The 23,573-nt window shown below is 36.9% G+C and overlaps 1 protein-coding gene across 5 annotated transcripts; it reads right to left on the reverse strand.

Moving 5' to 3' along the window:
* Window positions 1-4,848: 4,848 nt before the first annotated feature.
* On the reverse strand, window positions 4,849-15,162 carry LOC117635783 (transcriptional activator DEMETER). Of its 5 annotated transcripts, none has more exons than XM_034370145.1 (21): window positions 14,964-15,154; window positions 14,682-14,805; window positions 14,028-14,592; window positions 11,452-13,047; window positions 10,948-11,352; window positions 10,687-10,777; window positions 9,314-10,601; window positions 9,133-9,212; window positions 8,865-8,949; window positions 8,698-8,789; window positions 8,552-8,620; window positions 8,374-8,410; window positions 8,208-8,290; window positions 7,478-7,945; window positions 7,173-7,209; window positions 6,869-6,932; window positions 6,369-6,508; window positions 6,176-6,241; window positions 5,981-6,095; window positions 5,860-5,898; window positions 4,887-5,232 (listed from the first exon to the last, which is right to left on the reverse strand). In XM_034370145.1, the coding sequence occupies exons 3-21, from the start codon at window positions 14,419-14,421 to the stop codon at window positions 5,117-5,119; spliced, it is 5,265 nt and encodes a 1,754-aa protein (XP_034226036.1). In that variant the 5' UTR covers window positions 14,422-14,592; window positions 14,682-14,805; window positions 14,964-15,154; the 3' UTR covers window positions 4,887-5,116. The 5 variants fall into 5 exon arrangements, with proteins under 5 accessions (XP_034226035.1, XP_034226036.1, XP_034226038.1 ...); XM_034370147.1 differs by having other exon boundaries at window positions 9,314-9,673; window positions 9,746-10,601; window positions 14,682-15,154; XM_034370144.1 differs by having other exon boundaries at window positions 4,849-5,232; window positions 14,682-15,154.
* Window positions 15,163-23,573: the final 8,411 nt, after the last annotated feature.

Raw genomic sequence — 23,573 nt, forward strand, 5'->3', positions numbered from 1 at the left:
TATTTAATGTTTCCATATATTTGGCACTTATCCAACTAGACTTGATAGTGGGGTTCTCTTAAACAATACCACGAATGTGTTCACCCTCATATTTCTTAACTTGAAAGTTCTTCTCATGCTACACTTTAGAAGCATATATCTCCCATGGACAATTTGGATATGCATAAACAACCCTTAGCTTGAAAGCATCACTTCTCACAAATACAACATACATATTCATCTTTATAAATTGTTCTCTGACAGCAGCTCTAAAAACTTTACAATAACTGAACTTCATCCCAATCTCAAACTGTGGATCTCCCATGTCAGTTGCCGGATTGAACTATGCCCATCGATTCTTCATTGGAGTGTCATAGTCATAGTCATATTTAGACTGCACATTATCAGAATCAAACTCCTTTGAATCTAGTTCAACATATGCACTTCAATCCCAATATTCAACCCTAACATTTGTTGAGTTTGGCTCTTTTCCTTTTGCCTTATCTCCAACCCACTCAATATGTTTTTCCATCCATTCATCAAAATCAAGATCATCATCATTATCATCACAACTGAACTTAGGGTATACAAAATCAGAGTCAACATTGTCTGCTAACTCCTCATCATCACAGACTGTGGTCATTTTCCTTGCTTTTCTTGTTTTCATTGGATGACATCTTGATAACTTGCTCTTTTCTACAGTTGCTTCAACAACTTCATTCTCAAATAGTCCATCAGTTACTATATTGGACATTTGGTTTTCTTTATAAAGTGTCTTCTTTATAGTTTTGCACCTCCTTTTACCAAAGGCTCTTGCCTTCTTTTTCCCAAAAATAGAAGTGACTTTACTATTCCCTTTGTCTACAGGGGCATATTCCCACTTTTCTGATTTTTCATTGCCATTTTCATTGCAGAAGATTCCTTCTCTACTGTTTTTTCTTTGCCTTTTTGCACTGCAGAAGATTCCCTTTGATGTGTTGTTTCTTGGCCTTTTTCAGAAACAGCCTTTGTACAAGATTCCTTTGCCTTTTGCGTACCTCCACCACTTTGTTCCCCATTTGGTTCTTCATTGAGCTCTTCTATCACAACACATGTTTTTTTTCTTTCTGTTGTCTTCCTTGTTGCCTACCAACAGGAACAATAGCCCCATAATTCTCATCAAGCTCCTTAATTACAACTCCTCTGTTAGGCACAATATCATCTTCTAAATCAATGAACACATTTGATCCTGCTTGACTATAAAACATATCCTTATTACTATCAACCCTGTGATGTAGGAAGATGTCTATTAGCCTTGTATATGGTACAAATACAAGCATGTCTATGACATCTTGATCATCATTAAGCTTTGTTAAACCACCATTGCTATAGGTAGGGATACTATACCAGTAACTAATCACCCCATTGTAGCCTAACTCCTTTACCATATTGTCTATCTCAGTCATTGACATTCTATCTGTGGGAACCTAATTAAATCAAACCTTAGGTCAAATAATTCCTACCATTTGGGCATTATTTGACCAAATTGGGAATTGATCAACCTAATTGGGAGTTACTCAATTTAATTGGGAATTATCCAATTAAATTGAAAGTTACCTAATTAGGTTGAGATTTGATTTGGTTAATTACCACGATCCCCAATTAAATGAGGAGTTACCTAATTGAATCGGGATTTGATTTGATGCCTACCACAATTAGGGATTTGATTTACCCTAATAAATCAAATCCCTAATTAATTAAATCAATCCCAAAAAGGGGAGGAATAATTCCCTTCCATCTACAGAATTATTCATCTGAAACCCTAGCCTCCGAGACCACTATAAAAGCATAGCCACACACAAGGGTTGAGGTACGTGAGAATTACTACTAAAACTCTGCAGAAAATTCCTCTCAAACCCTAGCCACCTCTTTTCTCTCTCTCTTTTACATAAGGCTCCGGCCGCCCAATTTATATTATAAACACATCCCGTACCCTATTTTAGCTATCGTTTCTCTACGGATTGATTGCACTGACTTAGGCATCGGAGGGCCTTTGGCCAACACCCCCCGGGTGTAGTCCTCTTATTTGTTCTATTTTGCAGGGAGAAAGAGGCGGCGAAGAAGAAAGGGGAATCTTCCGAACCGAATATTCTCGTGGGGAAATTTGCTCCCGCACTATCCTTGTCACAATAATCAACCCAAGCTACATTCTAACAAGCATAATAGTTACCACAGATTTGACCACCATGGTACATTCGAAAAGAAAACAATTTCAGGATCACATACATATCACATGTCTCAAATAGGGGTTAGTTTTGGACCACATCATATAAACCATTAGAAAAACACAGTATTCAATTATTTTCATTTTAGGACCATTATAGAAAATGCAAAGTTTCTATTAAACAACCATTTTCACACCCTTCCACCTAACACTTTGGCCTTATTAAAGGCAGACATTGCCAGCATATGCGAAACCCTTACAAAACAATTCTGCAGAAAGACCACCTATATTCAACAAGCCTTATAAAACAACAATAACCCTTCATTCTTTCATACTTTTCTCACTATTCGACAAGGATTATAAAACACACTACTCAAAGCACAATAACCCATACGACCTCAAACCCATTCACCACAGATAACCGAAATCGCAAAAATTTAGAGGAACTTACCGTACACGGGATGCACAGCGCCTAGAGGTCTAAAATCCCAACTCATTTCTTCTCAATTCTTCCAAAATCGCAGCTCTTGGATTTCTCTATCTCCTTAGTTATGGAGTTTTAAGTTTTATATCAAATCTGAGATTGAGGACGACTTTTGACGATTTTGGTTCCAAATCGATAAAGAATGACTTTGGAACGCGTGCCAGATTTGGGAGCGACTTCGATTTTATTTTTTAATTTTTAATTTTCCAACCCCAAAATGCCCGTCGAATTTCGTATGTGGAATGGTCAGTCTACTAGTGGGGTGGGTCCCACGGGTGTCACATTAGCATTTAACGATTGACCACACGATCAACTTAACGGAAAAATGAAATTGGACGATGTTAAAAACGTTATGGTGTAAATTGATAAAATTGATACCATGAGGTCCATATTGAGAACCACCCTAAACCTGCAGGGTGTCTTGTCGTTAGCACTTAGTTATTTTCCATTTAGAATAAATTCAATTTCATATCAAAATTCAATTCATTGATGACAAGTATGTGTGTTGTTTGGTGAGCGAGACACATATAGGTCCCGTTTGGTTCACAAAATAAATTTGAGGGGAAATCATTTCCTAAGGGATAGGAAATTGAAGATTCATTTCCCATGTTTGGTAATACTGGGAAAGTAACCAGGTGATAGCACTTTATTTCCTTTCCTATGTTTGTTTTGAGTAGGAATGGAAAACAAAGTTTATATAAATTTTCAATTATACCTATATTAAATTAAATATAAACAAATAATGCATTTAATAATATATTGTAATTCTAACTTGTTAATGGGGACAAAATGGTCATGAAAAATGTGTATTTAATATTGGTTAATTTCCCCAAACTTTCCAATGAGGAGAGAAAATAAAATCCAAGTTGGGAGGATGACTTCACTTTTCTTCATACTTTTTCATAGGCCAGACAATGATTTCTCATGCCTGAACTTACCAAACGGAGAAAAGTAATTGATTTCTCATCTCCAAATCTCATTTCCTATCAACCAAACAGGGCCATAAGGTATACATGTTTTTCTTTTTGAGAAATGCAGAACCCGCCGAATCCACCAACAGCCAATAACTCGCCACGTACTGCGCGTCATTTTAAACGACAAAAAAGTAAAACGAGTTCAGATTTGGAGGGAAACCAAAAATGGAAAGTGGCGTTATGGCGGCAAAATAGTCAAGAGTGTTTCTCTATCCAGCGCTTTAGCTGCCATTGAAGATTCGCTCTTTTCAGTCTTCCCATCCACGATCCAGCTCTCGCAGGTGCGCTCGCTTTTGAATCTCTTTATCAGTAATTGTATTCGATTTTACTTTCGGCCTGTGCATCTTAGCAATTTGAAATCTGCTCATCTGTGCTTTGTGATTGTATCAATTGTCGCCAGGTGATTGATGGCGCTGTTGATCTCTCTGTTGACGATTTTGTGTTTTGAGTCCTATAGAAATGCATAATCTGTTCATCTGAATAGTTTTGAGGAAAAAAGTTCATAGATCGCAAACTTCTTCCCTCTAAATGGTTAGGAACTTTTCGTTCACAGTTATATATATGTATATATTGCTTGTGTATGGCTAGGTAGGGAAATGTGTTGTAGATGCTCTGAACAATTTTTTAATATCAGAATTCCAGGAGCATCAATCTGTTTAGAAAATACAGAAGACAAGGTTGAGAGGGATTGAAATGAGGTTTTGGGAGAATTGAGGGGATGAATTTGTTAGAAGAAGAAGACAGTTTGAGTGAAGAAGGGGAAGTGAGAGGACAAAGTTAGGGTTAAAGTTTGAGGAGCTAATTTTCAGAGAAGAAATCATTTTGTCATGTGGTGAAGAAAGGTTGAAGTAGAGAGGGCAAATAAGGGAGATAGTAACCCAAGAATGTGTTGCAGGTTGGTTAGCGGGAGCAGGAAAATGAATTTCAGTGAGAAATTGGAAATTAAAGATTATAATAGTTGAGGAGGAAATTCGATCTTTTGCTAGTTTTCTGATTGGAGGGTGGCTTTATTGTAGGGGCTGATTAGGTTGTTTTGAAAGGTTACTCGTGTGTTTGTTATTAGCTGGATTTGGTATTCAGTGGACATCTTATCCTCCTTTTTTTTGTATGTTTGGATGATTAATTTTAACGAGATTTTGTTGCTCGTAAAAGAACTTTTTCAGTGTAGTTGGAATGCTTGTGCACTAGCTCCTTTGGTGTTCTTGCACTATCTTCTAATATACCTTTGGCTATTAAACTCGCAACCTTCAAGTAATTTGCTCAAGAAACTAGCTAGTGTATTAAACTGTATGACATCTTTTGGTTATGCTCGCCGTTTTTACACAAATGGCTAAATGCCCTCTCAGTCATGTGAGCAAACAACTAAATTAGAACCTCACTTTTTGCTCCACGCGCCAATTTACAAATGTTTAATGTTGTGCAACTCAATGTGGGCTTTGTCTTGCTCTTTTGACATGCATTGAAACTTCTCGGTGGCTACTCATCTCTCTTATCTTTTGTTCTGGACAACTTGCTGGCTGGGAAGTGCAGTCTGGCCATTAATGGACGTGGCCCTCGTGTTTTTTGGTCAAATCCCCTCACGCAGACAAATCCTGCAAATCAAACTTTTAAGTAAACAGAGATTTCTATGAAGTTTCGCTGAGACATTTTGTGACACAACAACTAAGTTTAAAAAAGTGAACTTGAGCATATTTGCTTATAGTTCAGCCATAAGATGCATTTCTGTTCCAACGGTCATTGAGAATGCAATCTGTAAAGCAATAAAGCCATGCTTAGGCAAGTTTCAGAATTTTTCATTCTAAGTTAGGAAAGTGCACTCTCTTAGCAATTAGGTTTCCTAAGGTACCAATAATCCTTGTCATGCTTGTTTGAGTACATTCTTGGTATGAACCTACAAAATGCTAATCAAAGAGCTCTATCTGCACAAGTAGTTACCAGAAGGAATATATATTTTTGAAAATATCATTAGCTCATAGGATTAGGATGTTAGAAATTGCATGATTCCAGAGGAAGTAGGTCTTACGCTCCCTTTCTTAAAAGTACAAGGTTTTGAATATGTGCGTACACAAGTCGACAATAATAGACTAATGGCTACTTTGTGTATGCATAAAGCCAATTGAAAGGACTAATGGATAAATTCCACATTAAAGCTCTTTTTAGGAAAAAAAATTAAAGCTACTATGATAACACAGAAACAGATGAGTGACATTTTCTCATACCTCTCCAAAAGCATTGCTGAATTTCTGGTGTTGATAACCCTGGCAAGAAGAAACATATACTGAGTGCTATTGTTTGAATCATTAGTAAAAATATAAAAATGTAAAGTTTTACCATCTTTACCTTTAAATATCGTTGGTATAGAGGTTCCGAAGTACACCGTTCTCCGATTTAGCTTCCACAACCAAGATCTTGGAACATCAAGCGGGTTAAGGCTCGAATCATGGTCAGCAAATACCTGCATCGGATGGCATTTATAATCAATGTCACCTCAACATGAAACAGAAGGAGCTTGAGAAGAATGAAACTGCATCTCACCTCGTTAACTTGAAAGTATGTGCCATTAAGTGGAAAGCTCCCTCTCATTGCTGTCCGACATGGTATCTGTTCATGATCAAAACAAGTAAACACTCATCATTGTTGTGATCACTTCTATTGGTGTTACAAGTGTTCAGTTGTGTTGTATAACATTAAAAATTATGAAGGGTAGTTTTGTTTAGCATACTCTTACCAAGAGAGTTCCTCGGACTGTTTGTGAATTTGCTTCCCGTTCACTGTTGCATGAGAAACATTCCTTATCGTCACACAATTTTCCAAGTTCTTGAGAACTACACCTCTTCTCTGGCGGTTGAATGGAATTTGGAGTTTCACCTGGTATGAACATTAAGGCATTTAGTGAAATTGTATATTCAACATACAGAAAAAGAGGATATATATTAGCTTTGGGAAGTACACCACTTGAGAAGTATTGAGATGCTCTATGCCATGTCTCTAATCTTAATATGTTAATCCTATACCGGTTTTTCTTTACGGGTCCAAATGATAATAGTAGTCATTTTGACATTAGGGACTGTTCAGTTAGGCTTTGTAAATCCATGTTATCCACTTTGGAAGATTGGTCTAGGCTAAACTCTCGCATGAGGGTTGAGAATTTGGGGATGAAAAAGGAAAATTGGATAGTCAGACTTAAGTATTATATGGTAGTCAGTTTTTTTGTTGATATCTACATACCTGGTGTCCAAATAGCCAACAAGTAATTGCAGGGATCATCTGGTTCTCGCTTATCCAACTGCAACTGTATTAAGCGAAGGCAAATTTAGTGAAGATTAAATCCGGATAGGTACTTGGTGGAAAAAAGAAAGAAAGAAGAGATAGCTACTTATCCCTTACAATCTCAAAAAGGGATAGTTAAACCATATTATTAGTTAAGTATGTAGTGGAAAAAAAAGAAAGAAGAGATAGCTACTTATCCCTTACAAACCCAAAAAGGGATAGTTAAACCATGTTATTAGGTAAGTACGTAGACATTACTAACCAGTTCTAGAAGAGGGTGTGTGTCGGGAAGTTCATAGCTGCATTGTGAAGAAGAAGAATCAGTAACATACATATGAGATGTTTGGCTCACTATTAAAATGATAAAATTCATATCAATTATCATTGATGCAATCTGGACAGAGGTGATGTTTTGTGATTTCCGTTGGAAACCTTTTTTGACAACAAACTCCATTTCGTTTTCCATTGCTTACTTAAACATTGCTCCATCCATTTAATCCTAACAATACCAAATATTTCATACAAGAAATTTCTTGAATTATTAGAGAGATGACAGCTCCTACTTACACTTGGTGTTCAGTTCGTAGTCGGCTCACATTCTTTAGCTTGGGTGTTGGAATAGATGCAGCTTCTGGTGTGAGAGAAACTAAAGCTTTTGACATTTCACCGTCTTGGAGTTCCATGTTTTCTTGCATATAGTTTTGTAAATTCTGAGTGAACTCTTCCATGTTAAGTTTAATTGTAGGGATTTCGTCAGGATCATCATAGAAGTCTTCAATGTCCTCTACTATCTGTGTGCAGTCTGGCTCTGGTGTTGCTGGTTCTTCAATGATAGGTTCACATCTACCAAATTCAGATTTTGCTTCTGATTCTTGGCTTGCTTCCAATTGCTGGTATCCATCCAACTGTTTTGTTGCCTGAGGAAGAGGCAAGGGCATTCTATTGTTCATCTCAGTAGGGTTTGTATAGGTAGTTCTGGCTTCAGTTGCACTCACTATGCTTTTCTCCTCTGGCCCTGGAAGAGCAAGCCTTGCACTGCATCCAACATGCTTTGTTAGTAACTTATCAAATGATCTTGCAGTAAAGTGCAATTATGAGGATTGTTATTATGTTTCTGATTCATGAGGGCTTTTTTTTTGTTGGTATTCTTAAGTTTATTTCCATATGTTGATAAATTGAGGTTTACAATAGTTAATATACCTTGAATGAGTCATAATGAATTTTTATTCATATGGTTGTTTTATTGGAACTATAGTGGCCTTTAAGTACAAATGATTGGAAGATTTGATTTGCAAACCTCGCAAATGCACTTGCAAAATGCCTACATTCTCCTCTCATTGGACATGCATTGCAATTTGGTTTGCTTTTTGTGCAGAAGACCTGTGTCAAAAAATGCCATTTAATTCATTCTTAGCCCGTAAAGTGAAGACAAATCACTTCATGTGCAAAATAAGATGACATACCTTTCCAAATGTTATCATCTGGTAATGCAGCTCATACCTGTTAGCAAATATTGAAATAGTATTGTTCAATTAGTATCCAATGTTATAGAAGAGAATTTTGTTTTTTGACTATGCAAAGTCATGTTTATAGATAAGATATAGTGTACTAATGTGAAGGTATTGTCTGATTTGTATTTACAATGTTCTTTGGTCAAGCTTGCACAGTCGTGGCCACAAATATTTTTGAATGGATTCCAGCACTGGGTACCTATGAGAGACAGAAACATCAGTTCCAGTTCAATTTGGATATGCTTTCGGTAAGTAAATGGAGCTCATAAAACTCACAGTTCGAGAAGATGCAATTGCAGTGACTCAGGCAATGGCTGTAGGGGTACCCATCCAAGCCGCACAGCTATACGTCCAACATTTGTGTCCACCTTCAAAGATATAACTACATATGTTGAGATCTGTTGCATTTATTCTGGTCAGTGATACTTCTAATACACACTCACCGGAAAAGCAAGATGGTGCAGTGTCAAAAGCCGCACACACTCCACACTTTTCAGCCCCAGTCCACGAAAGCTCAGCAGAAACTCTCTATAGGCACATATCAGATAGTTTTGGAATGAAAACCACAGAAGCATAATGCATATTCAGAACATTGTATACTGTATAAACACAGCCATATCATTTTTATATGACATGGGCATGCAAGTGATTGAGTTGCTAGAATTTAGTTTTTAAAGGTAGAAATGGGTTGGAATAATTCTGCGGGCTTACTTTGCTTGGTCAGGTGGAACATCCCTCAACCATTCAAGATCAACACTACCGTGTTCTCTAACCAGTCGGTTAAGGAAATCCTGCACAAATTTCTCAATCAACATCAGCTGATCTAAAAGTTTTGGTGTGTGTAGGTGGGTACACTGAAAAATTTGAGAACTATATTAAATGTTATACTTACCTTGATTCTTTCTGCAAGCATATTATTCATCCCTCGCTCTTTGATGGTTTGGGCAATCTCACTAACATCTGCACATCTTACAGCTTCCCAATCCAAGGAATCCATTGTGTTTGCCGTTTTTTCCCTTTTCCTTCCATTTGATTCTGCTTGTTTTCTTAATTTGTCCCAATCAAGCTGATCTTTTTTCTCTTTTCCAGCTCTTGTGCTCTTTGTTTTTGAGGTAGCAGCTTTCGTCTTACTGACCTCCTTGTTTATTGAATGACCCTGCTCATTTAAATCTGACTCTGCTACTTTCTGCAGAACATCTATGGTCTCTCCAGAAATGTTCAAGCAACTTTGATGCATCTTATTGTTTTGCTCCTGAGAAAATATTTCAACATTATTTGAGTTCCCAACCACCCCAATTTGAGACTGGGCCATGTTATTGCCTACCTGAATGTTATTGCACGGTTTTCTAGAACAGCTTGGTGCTTCTTGAACATTCACTCTCAGCTCATTATGTACTGTATCTTGACTGGCAGATTCTGCTGTTACTGCACTCCTTTCGCTAAAGCTGTCTTCATATTTGTTTTTTGAAGTATTAGAAATTTCTGTTATTTCTCTGAACAAATCAAAGCACTCAGCTAGGGATGCTGCTTGTCGGTTTATATTATGTCTTTGGTCAGTATGCTGCATACATGTAGGTTGGTAACCTTCACAGTTTGAAGTGAGATGAGATGACATGTAGCTGCTCTTGAGACTGTAAACTTGATGCACCCTAGTTGATTCGGCCTTCTGTAAAAGCTCTACAAACGAAGTGGAGTGATCCAAGCTGCTCTTTTCACATCTATTAGGTGGATCCTCTGTTTCTGAGTTGCTCTCGCATGATCCAGCCTTTTCCACAGTCTGAGAAGTTGAAGAATCCACAGAATTTTGAGATGAAGCTACATCGTATGTTGTTCTCATATCCTCCTCTAAGGAACAATGAGATACTGTTCTTGTGATCTTGGTTGTTGACCTGTTCACTAGACCAGGTTCAGATGAATATGATAGCTTGCATTCTGATTCAGTTGTTGAGATAACTCCCTCAGTAGTGCTTCCAGAGTTCTCATTTCCGTTAACATTTTTTTCACTATGCTCAGTATCATGGAATGTTATGGAACTGCAGTCACAAGCTGGCTGGTTTGAATTCTCACTAATGCAGACTGCTGGTTCATCTACTACTAAGCTTCCAACCTCTTCATGGCATGCATCTTCATTCCTCCTTGACTTCAGGGGAAAATGTGCAGCGAGTGACATGAATGCAGAGCTGCAAGGAGGTACAGGTTAGAAATTTTATGACTTGGAATTTCTCCGATGTCAAATTTTATACTTATCAAGAAACAGTACTTCACCTAGACAGATGATCTGAGACATTTTGAGTAAGGAAAACTCCAACCACTGAATCCACAACTGAACCCTTCCATGGAGAGAAGCGTCTATCCCCTGTGGAAATAATATTATTCTGTTACAATATGAAGTTGTGACTTCTTATATCTGAAATTAAAGAAGAGTTCCCAAGTGCATCCTCTAACTAGCTAATCATCATATAATTATGAAAGATACGTTGGAAACTTGTTTAACATGAATTTCTTTGAAGGTGAAAGTTTATGTACCTTGCACAAGATGCATTCGTGCGATGAAAGAGTCTGCACGTCCATGGAACACTCTACGCTCTTCTTCCCACCATCTTGCTTTCTCTTCATCTGTTCCGTCAATACCTTCACTATTTATATTATCCATCAAAAGCTTCCATACTCTATCAGTCTCTTGATCAAGGTCAACTTTAGGTCGTGCTCGACGTTTCTTAGTTGGATCAAAAGAACCGTCAAATGGTACAACAGTGCCATCTCTTCTATAAAGAACCAGTGCGCTGGGCTCTTGATTTTGTGTCTTATAGGAAGAGATGACATTAAACCCTTGATAGGAAAATCTGCTACTTTCCCTATGTATGTCCAAACATTTGAAGTGCTCAGTGATAGCAGAAAGCAGTTGTTCAAATGTTACTTCTGGAGGAACACCTGCAATTAATGGCCAAGTTAAATTACATCCAAAATTGCATGGCAGAGTGGGTAACATTGTACAACTTGCAAACATAAACAAATATTTTATTGGCATACCTGATGCTGTGGCGAAAAATGGTTGGTTCTTATATATTACAAGACTTCGTTGCGAAGTGGAAAGTGGATGCCTCTTTGTCCTCTTCTTTTTTGCAAGTGTTGCACCCACGTCTGTGACTAGGGCATCAATGCATGTCTGATTTCTGTCATAGTGATTAACTCTTTGCCCATTACAATCACTTGGTGGTTGTTTGGTGAGATAGGCTCTGTGCAAAATGTGCTCTGGTGTCCTAGTCAGTGAAGCCAAGTCACGAACCCTTGTAGGACCTCTAGATCTTCTCTTTGTTGACCTCTCGGTATGATACAAAGGTAGAATATTCTCAAAAGCTTGCAGTTTATCTTGAGGGATTTTCCCTGCTTCTCTAAGTGTAGGCGAAACATTACTAGCATTAAATTGAGGACCAGAAGTTAAGCAGCTAGATGTTGATGGTCTCCAAATGTTTTCTGCCATATTCACACGATAAGAGGTGCTTGGTATGGTAGAATTGTGTGCCTTGTCAGTCCTCTTCTTCTTGTATATGTACGGAAAATGAACCCACGACATCAGATTGTAGTATGCCTGAAAATTATTATAGTTAGCCCCAATTAAATTTCTGGCCCTTGGATCTGCTTGCGCAGCAGCATTAGAATATCTTCTCTTGGTTCCCTTTGCTTGTTCTTCACGTGGACTTTGTTGGGATGATTGAGTGTCACAATTCAACATGATTTGTGCATTGTTTACCTCTCCAATATCAGTGCTCATTTGTCCTCTTCCTTTTGTGGTATCCTCCTTTTGGGAATCTGTATATTGTATGGAACTATTTCTGGTGGAAGGTGCTGTGCTTGGGTGTTGTTCAGGCAGTGACAAATAATCTTTCAGGATTTGATTTGTAGAACTGACTAGATCATGGGCTATGCCTACTTGGGTGTTATCTGCTACCAGTTCAACTCCATTGCTGCAAGAATTCAGTTCATGTGATTGTAAATCCATATTCAAAGACCTGCATGAGGAACTTCCATCTCCTGGTTCTTCTATTTCAAAGTTTAAGGCCCTTCTGCACGATCTTTTCGTAGACTTCAGTTTATTTGAATCAGTATGCTCCCTAAATTCCGTTGATGGTGGAGGAGTTTTATTTTCGTTCAGTGCATTCTTCCGCACATACTTTCTTTTGACCCTTGGATTTTCCTTAGAACCAGGAGGCTTTGGGGTTCTTTTTGGCTTGCCTTCTCTAATTACCTTGGGCCTGTGCTTTCTCCTTCTTTGTTTTAGTTGTGGTGTCTTGTTCAAGTCAATAATGTTGTTTACTCCCTTGTCAGAGTTGTCATTCTCCTGGAGCTCTGTGGAAAGAGTAGCATGCAGTGAATCAGGAGAAGCTTTTGCTAGATCTTTGTTGTTATCCAGCTCATGGATGTTGATTGTTGCAGAATTTGCATCCCATTGCTCCTCTATTTCCTGGCCTCTTCCATCATCTGCATTGGGGTTTGGTGTTTGAGACATTGGTTCTCTGTCTACTCTCGTGGACTTATCTGGTGTTATGGGTGCAAATTGGCCATATGTAGTCGCAGGTGGAAAGTTCAGATCACAAGGAGGACGTTGGTCAGCAAAAGAGAATTCATCTGCATAGTAACATTGGTTCATCTCCAGATCAGAGAGGTAACAAAAACAAACTCCAAACTTCTTTGTTGATATACAGAGCTGCAATTAAAGTTGACATCTATTTGAAGGCACATAACGTAATTATGGAGAACTTGTTCCTCAAGATGAAATTGTTACCAAAAACCACAAATGCATACACCATGTCATATACATAATTGAAGTCTTGCAGTCAGAACGCATGATGAATGAGGTAATTGAACAAGAACACTGTGATCAAATTTGTTATAAACAGAATACTTTTCATTTCTTGTTATACATAATCAAGTATTTTTTATTTCCTTGAGTAGTCATTACTGTCTTATAGATATCCTCACTCTGAACCTTCTAGCCATTATATAACTGATTATTAATTTTTTGTTTCAAATGCTGTTTTCTTTTTTCTGACAACTATTATCATCTTCATGCTATTGGCAGTCACTTCTTCTAGCTATCCACACTACAGTATGCTCTTAAATTCAGTGACTCCTGAGTTCACTTCTCATGTGGTAACTATATGTCTCCTCTCGGTCAACACTGGTGAATTTGTCTTACATGCTTTCCTTAAGGTGTAAGATATTAAAATGAGAGTTCATAACAAATTAATAATAAAGCTATTTAGACCACATTCATTGGCCACTGAACTCCTCTATGAAAAACTTATGGGACAGCCTCTGTCCCTTTATGTGTCTATCTCGTGTCTATCTCTCATAACGTGCATGTGTCAATCTCTCTCATCACGTGATGCAAGAATACAACATGAGAGAGAAAAACTTTTAGACCTACCCACAAGGGTGCACGTGGTCAACCACCTGACCACCACCCTCTAATTATTAGAGAGTGAGCCCCACACCGGCCGGTCACGTGGTCGGTCATGTGGTCGGCACTTAACGTGGCCGTATCGTTTGCCGTTAGTAAATATGGTACAAATAGCAAGAACTAAAGTTTAATTGGTTTAACTTACGCTGAATTTCTCCCAGCACTGCACAACCATCACCATTCCCATCCTCTTGCAGCAAGGGGTTCCCAGCAGCGACATTCGCAAGGGCGAGGAGCTCTTGACAAGGAATTCCTTTCCACGGAGCCATATGGTCAAAGTGAGACTCTGCTGAAGTACAAGCTCCGGTTCCAGCTCCATGGTAAACAAATCTACTCTCTTTCTCGCGATCCAGCGAGCCGAAGTTTATAAGTACTCTGTTCTCTTCAGTTTCTTCTACACCAAATCTCAATGTCTCTGAGGCCATCAAAATTTCCGGCTGTGGTTTTGGCAGAATAGGCCTATAAGGAGTTGTTGGCATCCAATTGCAAGAAGAGCCTTGATCTTGTAAGGCATCTTCCCCCTGCCCACCCATATCCATCCCTCAGCCTTCTGAGGGACCCACCTGTTGGGTTTTTTAGATTTCTTCTCTCCCTCTGGTTTCCAGCTCCTCACTTCTCACTCAATTCAGTCTTTCCCAAGGCAGATTTTGATTTCTGGACATCAAGCCTTGAAACTCTTCCTCCCTGTTAAGCCCATTTTACAGAATCACCTGCCATATAGGAAAATGAGGCAATTTTGAGAATTTTCAGCAGAGAAAACACAGTTTTGAGCTAAAAACACAACAATTATCAGTCTTACCCAGCTCACCAAAAACCATCATCTTGTTGAAAACCAGATCTTTCAATCAAAATGGCAAATTCAGACTAGAGTGGCCAAGAAGAAGAGCACATAATTGATTTAGAATTCCACCTCCTCACAATCACTGAAATTTGCAGTTTCATAAAATTAGAAGGCAGAACAGAAAATCGTACAGATGCTCTCACTGATATCCACAGATAATGCCACTTTATTCTCTGCTGTTGGAAGAATTTGATCAACAAAAAATTAGCAATTATTCAGAGACTTCATGAGAGAGCTAACCCACAAGCTGAGCCAGTGCCTAGATCTCATCTCAGTCTCAGGAGGAACCCAAAATGGTGAAAAAGTCTTTCTCAGGAAACCGTGAAGGAAACTGAAAAGAAAAAAAAAACCATACACAAAGTCCCAGAGAGAGAGAGAGAGAGAGAGAGAGCTAATTGATAACTGAAAACTCCTTTTCCCGGTAAACGATTTAATCTCAATATAATAACTACACGAAATTATATAATATGACTTTATTTTTCTGTTTCTTTTTGTGCACTTGTTTGTTTGTTTGCTTAACAACTGGTGGGATATGGAAAATGTTACCATGTCTGCTGAGTAGTGAAATTATGCGCGAGGACAGGGGCAAATTGGTCAAAGAACATTTGCCCAACGACCGCGGCGAGTGAATCGTCGAGGCTGGACTCGTACACGTGATCGAACGGAAAATCAAAGATGCTTACGTGGCGAACATACGGCGTCGTTCGGGGAAATGAGTTGGGACTTGGGCGATGAATACGATGCGGGGGGTTATATTTTTGCCCCTATAGTTACGTCAAATTCCACGTAACGGAGCCATCAGTTACGGCGTTAGTGGTCCCCTCCTTGGCTGAACAAAAGGTACACAATTTTCTAAGTAAAGGTTGGGGTGTTGATTAAATTTAGCGCGCATGTGGCATGAATTTATGATGGTCATCGCATGGGGTGGGGTCGTAATTTTATTGGTTAACAAAATTGAAGAATGGTAATTTGCTTATGATTAGTGCTAATATCTGATTATTATTATTGATCATATATAATTATCATTGTTGAGCTTACTATACTCTCGAGCTACCTAGTTCGATTGTGTCGATAAAATTTTGATAACATCTTATATATATTCACAATTCGTCGAAGTTTCGCAACGAAATTTTAAAATAGATGTATTTTATATGGGTCCCAAGTGTCATGTCCCACAATCTTTTTAAGGGACAGAAGTCAACCTAGTTTATTGTTTCCATTTCACCTGACTTCTATAATGATTGGCGAATGTTTTCCGCATTTATATAAAGAATAAAATTATTTATCATGCGCCTTCTATTCAAAAATTTTTTAAATATTTTATTATTTAACGACGGCGCGTCGGTTCTCGATAAGAACTTTTTAAAGAACCTCTACTTTTTTCACAAAACACATGCAGGGTCTTTTTCATTAACTATATCAACTGTCATGAGTTGTTATTGGGATCTTCAAACATACCACTTCTTCAGTGACACTATCACATCAGAGCGGGCACATACACATACACATATATATTGATCCGTCTTTTAACATTATTTTTCACTAATAACCAATAAGATTAACTATAAGAAGTGAATTTAAAATTTAGACTAATCAAACGTTTGGAAAACGTTTCTGTTTGCTTGGATAAGGAAAGGGATAGGGTTTGGTGGGTAAGATCCAAAACCCCCAATTTGATCAAAAACCGGAAATTAGGGCGATGAGGTGTGAATTTGATGAAGCAATTTTGTTGGTTTCTTCGCACTTGTAAGCAGCAACACATGGATCTCATGCAAAAAAAGTGGTGTAACCGTTTTCATCTCTCTCCCTACTCTCTTTTTTTTTTTTTTTTTTTTTTTTTTTTTGATATGTCGGCCACCGCTCGTGACTCTCAAGCCAAAGCGAATCTCTTATCTCCCTCTTTTCGCGTTCTCCTCTTGACTCTTCTGTTTCAACAGCTTGATAACCTCACTTGTTGCTTAACGTGTTGTTCGTGCTACAGTTCTCATTTTGTGACGCGTGTCCTAGTGCTGCCAGGTCAGTTGCTTACAATCTCTGCTTTCTATGTCATTGCCATTTATGTTTTTTCTTTCTACTTAAATTTGGTGGGTGCAACAACTTTAGAGATATTAATGGGTCAATTAAGGAAAAATGGAACTGGAAATTTAAACTCGAAAAAAGCTATCATGTTAAAGAAGTGAAAGTAAATTTGAGATTACCCCAAAAAAAAAAAAGTAAATTTTTTGAAGTTACCATTAGGAGGGGGGGCTAGAGAGTAGAAGGTACCAAGCAACTGAAGTGACATCTGTTTTTGGTGTTTCTTTTTTTATTTATTTATTGCGGGACTATGAAGTGTCATGCATGCCGGCCGAACAAAAAACAGAAGCGTCATGCATTGGTTGCTTTTTGTGCTTTGTGTTGTGAGGCGGGTTTAGGAAGCAAACAAAATGAAGAGGTCCCCCAAGAAGTAATTATCCACAACACTCATGGCCAACAGAAAATAATATCTGCAACTTGGTCCGGAGATTCCCACTTTCTACTAGCTATAGGGGCTTTTTAGGGCTAAGATATCTAGCATTGGCAATGGGTTTAAACAAAATTAACAAATACATGCACCATTTCTTTGGTATCAGATTCTTCTTTTGGTTGGTGGTGGTATCAGATTTAGCCTGCGGTTGTTCTGACATGATGGTTCATAATGATTATTAGAACGTTCCTAACGTTCTCGTTTCGCAGTCAACGCGAATGATTAGAACATTCGCGTCAACGCGAATTATTAAAATATTCATCATCGATATAGATGTGACATTTTAAATAAAGTAAAATTATTTGTATCACATTTATTCGCGTCAACGCAAATTATTAGTATATTCGTTGTCAACGTGAATAAAATATTTAAAATAAAGTGAGATTATTTGCATAACTTTTATCGATCACATTGTTCATCATATTTCTCAATTAAGATAAGAATGACTTAGATAACGAATGAGGACTAGCTTAGTAAAAAATGGTATTGACTTGCAGACCATTGATCTCAGGTTTGGACTCCATAGCATCTTAATAGTGTGTATGAGAAAACTCCCTCTCTCTTGTAGTTTAGACTATCATTTGTATTATAAAAAAACAATGATGACTCATAGACTTTTGACTTAAGAAAACGTTTTCTCTTCTTTCTTTCTCCTTGGTTTATGCTTAAATGGGTTTAAATAGAGAAGAAAATAAGAAGAGAGAGAAACTTTAGAAAAGTGATCAACCTCATGAAAACCTTCATTATAATCCACAAGGAGGAAAGAGATGAGAGGATTAAGTGTCAACAAATGTGATATGTGACATTACTTTTTTAAATGTAGATGTGCCAATTTGAAGTGTATAAGTGGGGGGGAAATAATCATTGAGGTTGAAGTCTTAAAAGTTATTTGATGATAAGGCTAGACATAGCGTAGAAGAATGTTTGGCGGAGTGGAATTCTAAATATTGTATTAGTTTTAGTGCTAATCAAGTTAGGATTGACTAGTATTAAACACGAATACAAAATAATGCAACAAAATACGACTTGGTTGTGACCCCTAATCCTAATATATACTAGATTTTTTTTTTTCTTTTTTTGCGATAAAGGCCATAAGTTGCATTCATAATGTAGGCACAAAGGTCATAAGTCACAAGAGCTTATACAAAAACACATAGCCACAAAGGTTATTACAAATATGGAAGCACAGTAACCACAAAGGGTTAGTCCAAATACGGCCACACATGGCCAAAGAAATTCCGGCATAAAAGCCACTAGTCTAGAAAACCAGGTACATACCTCCACACACCAAACTATATCTGCAACTACAACCTTTAAATTCCCATATGTAGAAACTACAAGTAGAAACTAGACTACAAACAAACACCAAACTCGCAAAGAGTATATTTAACTACTACAACTCAAACAATTGCAAACACACGTAAATAAAACTACTCAATCACCTTGTCTATCTCCAAATCACAAGTTGAAACGAACCACAGAGATATGAAGTAGATCTAAAGCATGAGCTCCAAATCTACAAAAATAAGACAAACAAAAACAACCAATGTGATATATGTGACATTACTTTTTTAAATGTAGATGTGCCAATATGAAGTGTATAAGTGGGGAGAAATAATCATTGAGGTTGAAGTTTAAAAAGTTATTTGATGATAAGGCTAGACATAGTGTAGAAGAAAGTTTGGCGGAGTGGAATTCTAAATATTGTATTAGTTTTAGTGCTAATCAAGTTAGGGTTGACTAGTATTAAACACGAATACAAAATAATGCGACTAGGTTGTGACCCCTAATCCTATTCTATACTAGGTTTTTTTTTTTCTTTTTTTGCGATAAAGACCATAAGTTGCATTCATAATGCCAGCACAAAGGCCATCAGTCACAAGAGCTTATACAAATACACATAGCCACAAAGGGTTATTACAAATATAGAAGCACAGTAACCACAAAGGGTTAGTCCAAATACGGCCAAACATGGCCAAAAAAATTATGGCATAAAAACCACTAGTCTGGAAAACCAGGTAAATACCTCCACACACCAAACTATATCTACAACTACAACCTTTAAATTCCAACAAGTTGAAACTACAAGTAGAGACTAGACTACAAACAAGTACCAAACTCACAAAGAGTTTATGCAACTACTACAACTTAAGCAACTGCAAAACACACGTAAATAAAACCGCTTAATCACTTTGTCTATCTCCAAATCACAAGTTGAAACAAACCACAAATATTTGAAGTAGATCTAAAGCATGAGCTCCAAATCTGCAAAAACAAGACAAACAAAAACAACCAAGTGCAGCCAACAAACTAGCCAAAATGGCAAACAACAAGAAGCAACCAAATGGGAGGAGTAGAGAGAGAAAAAAAGGGTGGCGGCCGAGGTTACTTTTGCTAGGGTTTTCTCTCGCTCAACGGTTTTCTTTTAACTTATAGTTAATAATATGCAATCAGTGGCGGAATTAGGATTCTTAGCATGGAAGGGCCAAAATTTTAAAATCACTTTCACATAGTTTTACATCTTCAACTAGGAGGGCCATCACTAATCTAATTGCAATAATTATATTGCTATATCGTATATTTTATAATATATTATAAGAGATTAAAAATTAAATAGGGGGGGCCAAGACCATGGCAAGCCTTGCTATAGCTCCGTCCTGTATGCAATTGCATAATTTTCATTGACTATTCTATACTATTCTTTGCATAATATGTATTGTGGAATTCTTTTAATGTGTACAATTTCTAAGGCACTTTATTAGTGCGTGTGTGAAAATCTTTCTACCTCTTTCTAACTTTGGCAACAACAAAAAAGTGTACAATCCAAATCTTGTTTTTTTTTTGTTCTACCTGTCATACTATTTCAAGTCATGCACAAGACTTCTCCTATTTTTCTTAGCTAGTACCATAAAATTGTTTTATCTTAATATGGACATAAACAAATAATTATTATAGGAATGCACTTTGAAAGCGCCATTATGAATTTATCTACATGCAATTTCTATCTACGTACAATCCAACTTTCATTTGTTCATGCATTATGAGTCTAATACGCATTAACAGTTAAAAATCGCTTATTTAAAATTCCTAACAATCATGTCATTATGAGTCTCATATGCAATTTCATTTATATTTTTTTTACAAGAGAAACATGCAAAACAATTTTTTGGAATGTTAATAATAGTTCCCTTATAAATCAAATGTATAATATTTATTTTTTTTAATCACAAATGGTTCTTGAGGTTTATGAAATTATTACCTTTCGTCTCTAACAATTTTTTGATGACACTAATGGTCCTTAAAGTTACCCTCCATACATCAAAATGTTCCATGCCGTTAGGAATAAAATATGACAATTTTAATGTGTGGAAGATAACCTTAAAGACCATTAGTGCTATAAAAAAAATTATGAACGAAATATGATAATTTGGCAGACTTTAGAGATTATTTGTGATAAAAAGTCAATATATCAACTTCAGTCACTCTCACATGGCCCTATAATCTAATATCTAATGATTGGATTCTGACAAAAAAAGTTATCTCACAATTATTTTATGCTAAAATTATCTCACAAATTGTATTGTTTAGTTACGAAGAAAGGTTAAGAAAAAAATTATCCTATTTTTTCATTGGAGTTAAGAAATTATGTGCATGTGCTTTTAATTTGATGTGACGTAGTTAAGGTTTTTTAAAAGAATGATTTCTAAGATGATGGTTGTGAGTTTAGATATAATATGATGCCCTCAGTTTTGTTTTATGTCTTCTTTATCTTTATTATCTATTTTTAGTATTGTGATGTATTTTAATGTTCCCAAGAAAACAAATGATTTCTAAAATGACGGTGATGAGTTGAAATATGTGTCTTTTTGTTGTGTCTTTGTGCGTCTCCTCTTCATCTTTCTAAAGATTTAGAAGTGGTTTTTTGTGTGTGGAAATGTGGCAATATGTGAGTGGGATTGGTGCACCACTTGTGCACGCTGTCTTGCGGCACCCTAATTTGGTGCACCTGTCTCACTGTTCAATTTGTCATATTTTTCACCTTTTTTTTGTTTATTTCATCTATCTTTGCTCCCTCTTTTCCCAACTTTGTGTAAAATTTTATTGGGTTGGTGGGGTTCTCACATAGTTTAAGTTTGGCGGATATATATATATATATTTTAAATGTTTGAGTAAACTTGCACGTGAACGAATGATTATTAACTATAAATACATTCGAAACTCACAATGCATAAACGAATAAAAGTTGTCCAATTAAAGCGTGCGTGACTTTCCCAGGCAAAACCCCAAATACCTCCACCCATTGATTCAGAAATCAACTAGGCTGAAAACTTTAATTTTAAAATGAATTGAAAAACAAAGATAAGAAAGATGTGATTGTAGGAATTTCTTGCATCTCTTGCACTACCGCTTAAAAGAAAGACCATTACGCAAGGCAAAGTTTGACAAGTACCCATACCTACCTACCTTCCTATATGCTTCATCACATTGGGTTTAGCTGCCTGCCTCTCTCTCATCTCTGACTCAAACATCAGTGAGTTTTGTACCACCAAGCAGGCTTGACAAGTCCACATGTACCTCTGTCGGCAAAGAACTACACTATTACATAAATTATCAGCTTAAAAACCAAAACAAATTATACTAATTTGTATTGAATTTGATGCTCAATAATCAAATCAAATATGCAAAATTGGAGCACTTGTGTAAAAGATGCTTTAACGTCTGTCTTTCTAAAAGTGAGTGTACTGTGTGTCTCTGTGCCTCGACCTTATTATTTTGGTGCTATTGCGTGTGACCGCTATAAAACTTTTTTTACTGATTTTGGGGTGCGTTGGGTTGTGCTCGCTCCATTTGGGTCCGTCTATCTCTGAAATTATAAGAAAGTCCACTTTGTTTGGGTCCGTTTATTCTCCGAAATCATAAGAAAATCTAAGTATAAATAATAAGAACCAAGATGCTCGCATGTTTCTATCTATTTTCGAAATCATAAAAAATTCTATGCAAGTACAAATAGTAAAAATCATATTTGAAATCATAGGAAAGTCCATGCAAGTACCAATAATAAGAACCAAAATACTCACTTAGGTCTATCTTTGAAATCATAAGAAAGTTCGTGCAAATACAAATAATAAGAACCAAAACGCCAAGAAGTTGAACATGGAAACGTGACAGAGATGCCAAGAGATTATACTAAACAATGCTAGCCAAAGAGAGAAAATTGTTGGAGAGCATAGAATTTCAATCTTAAAACTCTATTGTTGGACTGTACGTGCTCCACATCATTCAATAGTACTATTTCGCTGATTACTAATTGGTTTTGGGTGAGAAGCTCGGACTTCTACATGTTAAAACCACATTTTGGACTGCACGTACTCTACGTCTCGCAAGCAGGTCTAACCCATAGGTGTGCGGAGCTGGATGACTGCACAGGGCTCCCAGAAAAATGGGGCAGCTTATAAAACCTTTTAGTCCAATAATTAAATAAGCAAAAAATGTCTTTTAGGTGTGTGATTTATGCATTTTGGGCTTTATCCTAAAACTTTTTTTTTTAAAAAAATTTCTTCATATAGTGGACCTCTTTTATTTAAACTAACCAACATAGCACTTAAATGTGGAATCTTTTACAAAAGAAGCCGAGTGTTGAACATAAAGGGCCTTACCTTTTATTTTTGTCCAGGACCTCCAAAATTAATAAACCAACCTTGAAATGAAGGGTAGTCGTCCACGTGTTTAGCTAAAAGTCCCACCACATGTAAAATGAGCTTATTGTGAGTATAGTATCTCACCTTACGTATTATCATTTATCTTGAATTGAATGCTCTAAACTTCTACAAAATGTGATGTATACCCACATTCTTCATTAAACCTTATGAATCTCACCCCATACAATCCTCCAATCCAAATTCTCTTATTCTTAGAACAATTTTTGTAATTCAAAATTTCTTTCCGAAAGGTGAAAGGCGAGTAGAGATAGATAGGTAGCGTAACCCTAGACTTCATCTACAATTTCCAAGTTTACAAAAAATGGAAACAAAATCAAACAAATCATGTACAGGTGTAACAATTCTGATTATATGAGTTGGTCCCAAAGATGAATGCATCATAGACTTAGTCCAAAATCATCGCCCCTCCCTCTGCGCCCTCTTTTTCGTCCTTTTATTGAGTAGGGAGGGACCACTTATTCAATGAAATGCCATCAAGGGTTGTTGGTATTACTATTTACATGTACAACCCTTCACTGCATAATGCCATAATGTTAGCCAAAAGAGGCAGAGAGAAAGAAGCATCCCTCCTTTCTTTTTTTTCTTCGAGTGATAAGAATCGATTAAAGATATAAAGAGACAAAA

The sequence above is a fragment of the Prunus dulcis genome, chromosome 7 (assembly GCF_902201215.1).
Source record: "Prunus dulcis chromosome 7, ALMONDv2, whole genome shotgun sequence".
NCBI classification, from domain to species: Eukaryota; Viridiplantae; Streptophyta; class Magnoliopsida; order Rosales; family Rosaceae; genus Prunus; species Prunus dulcis.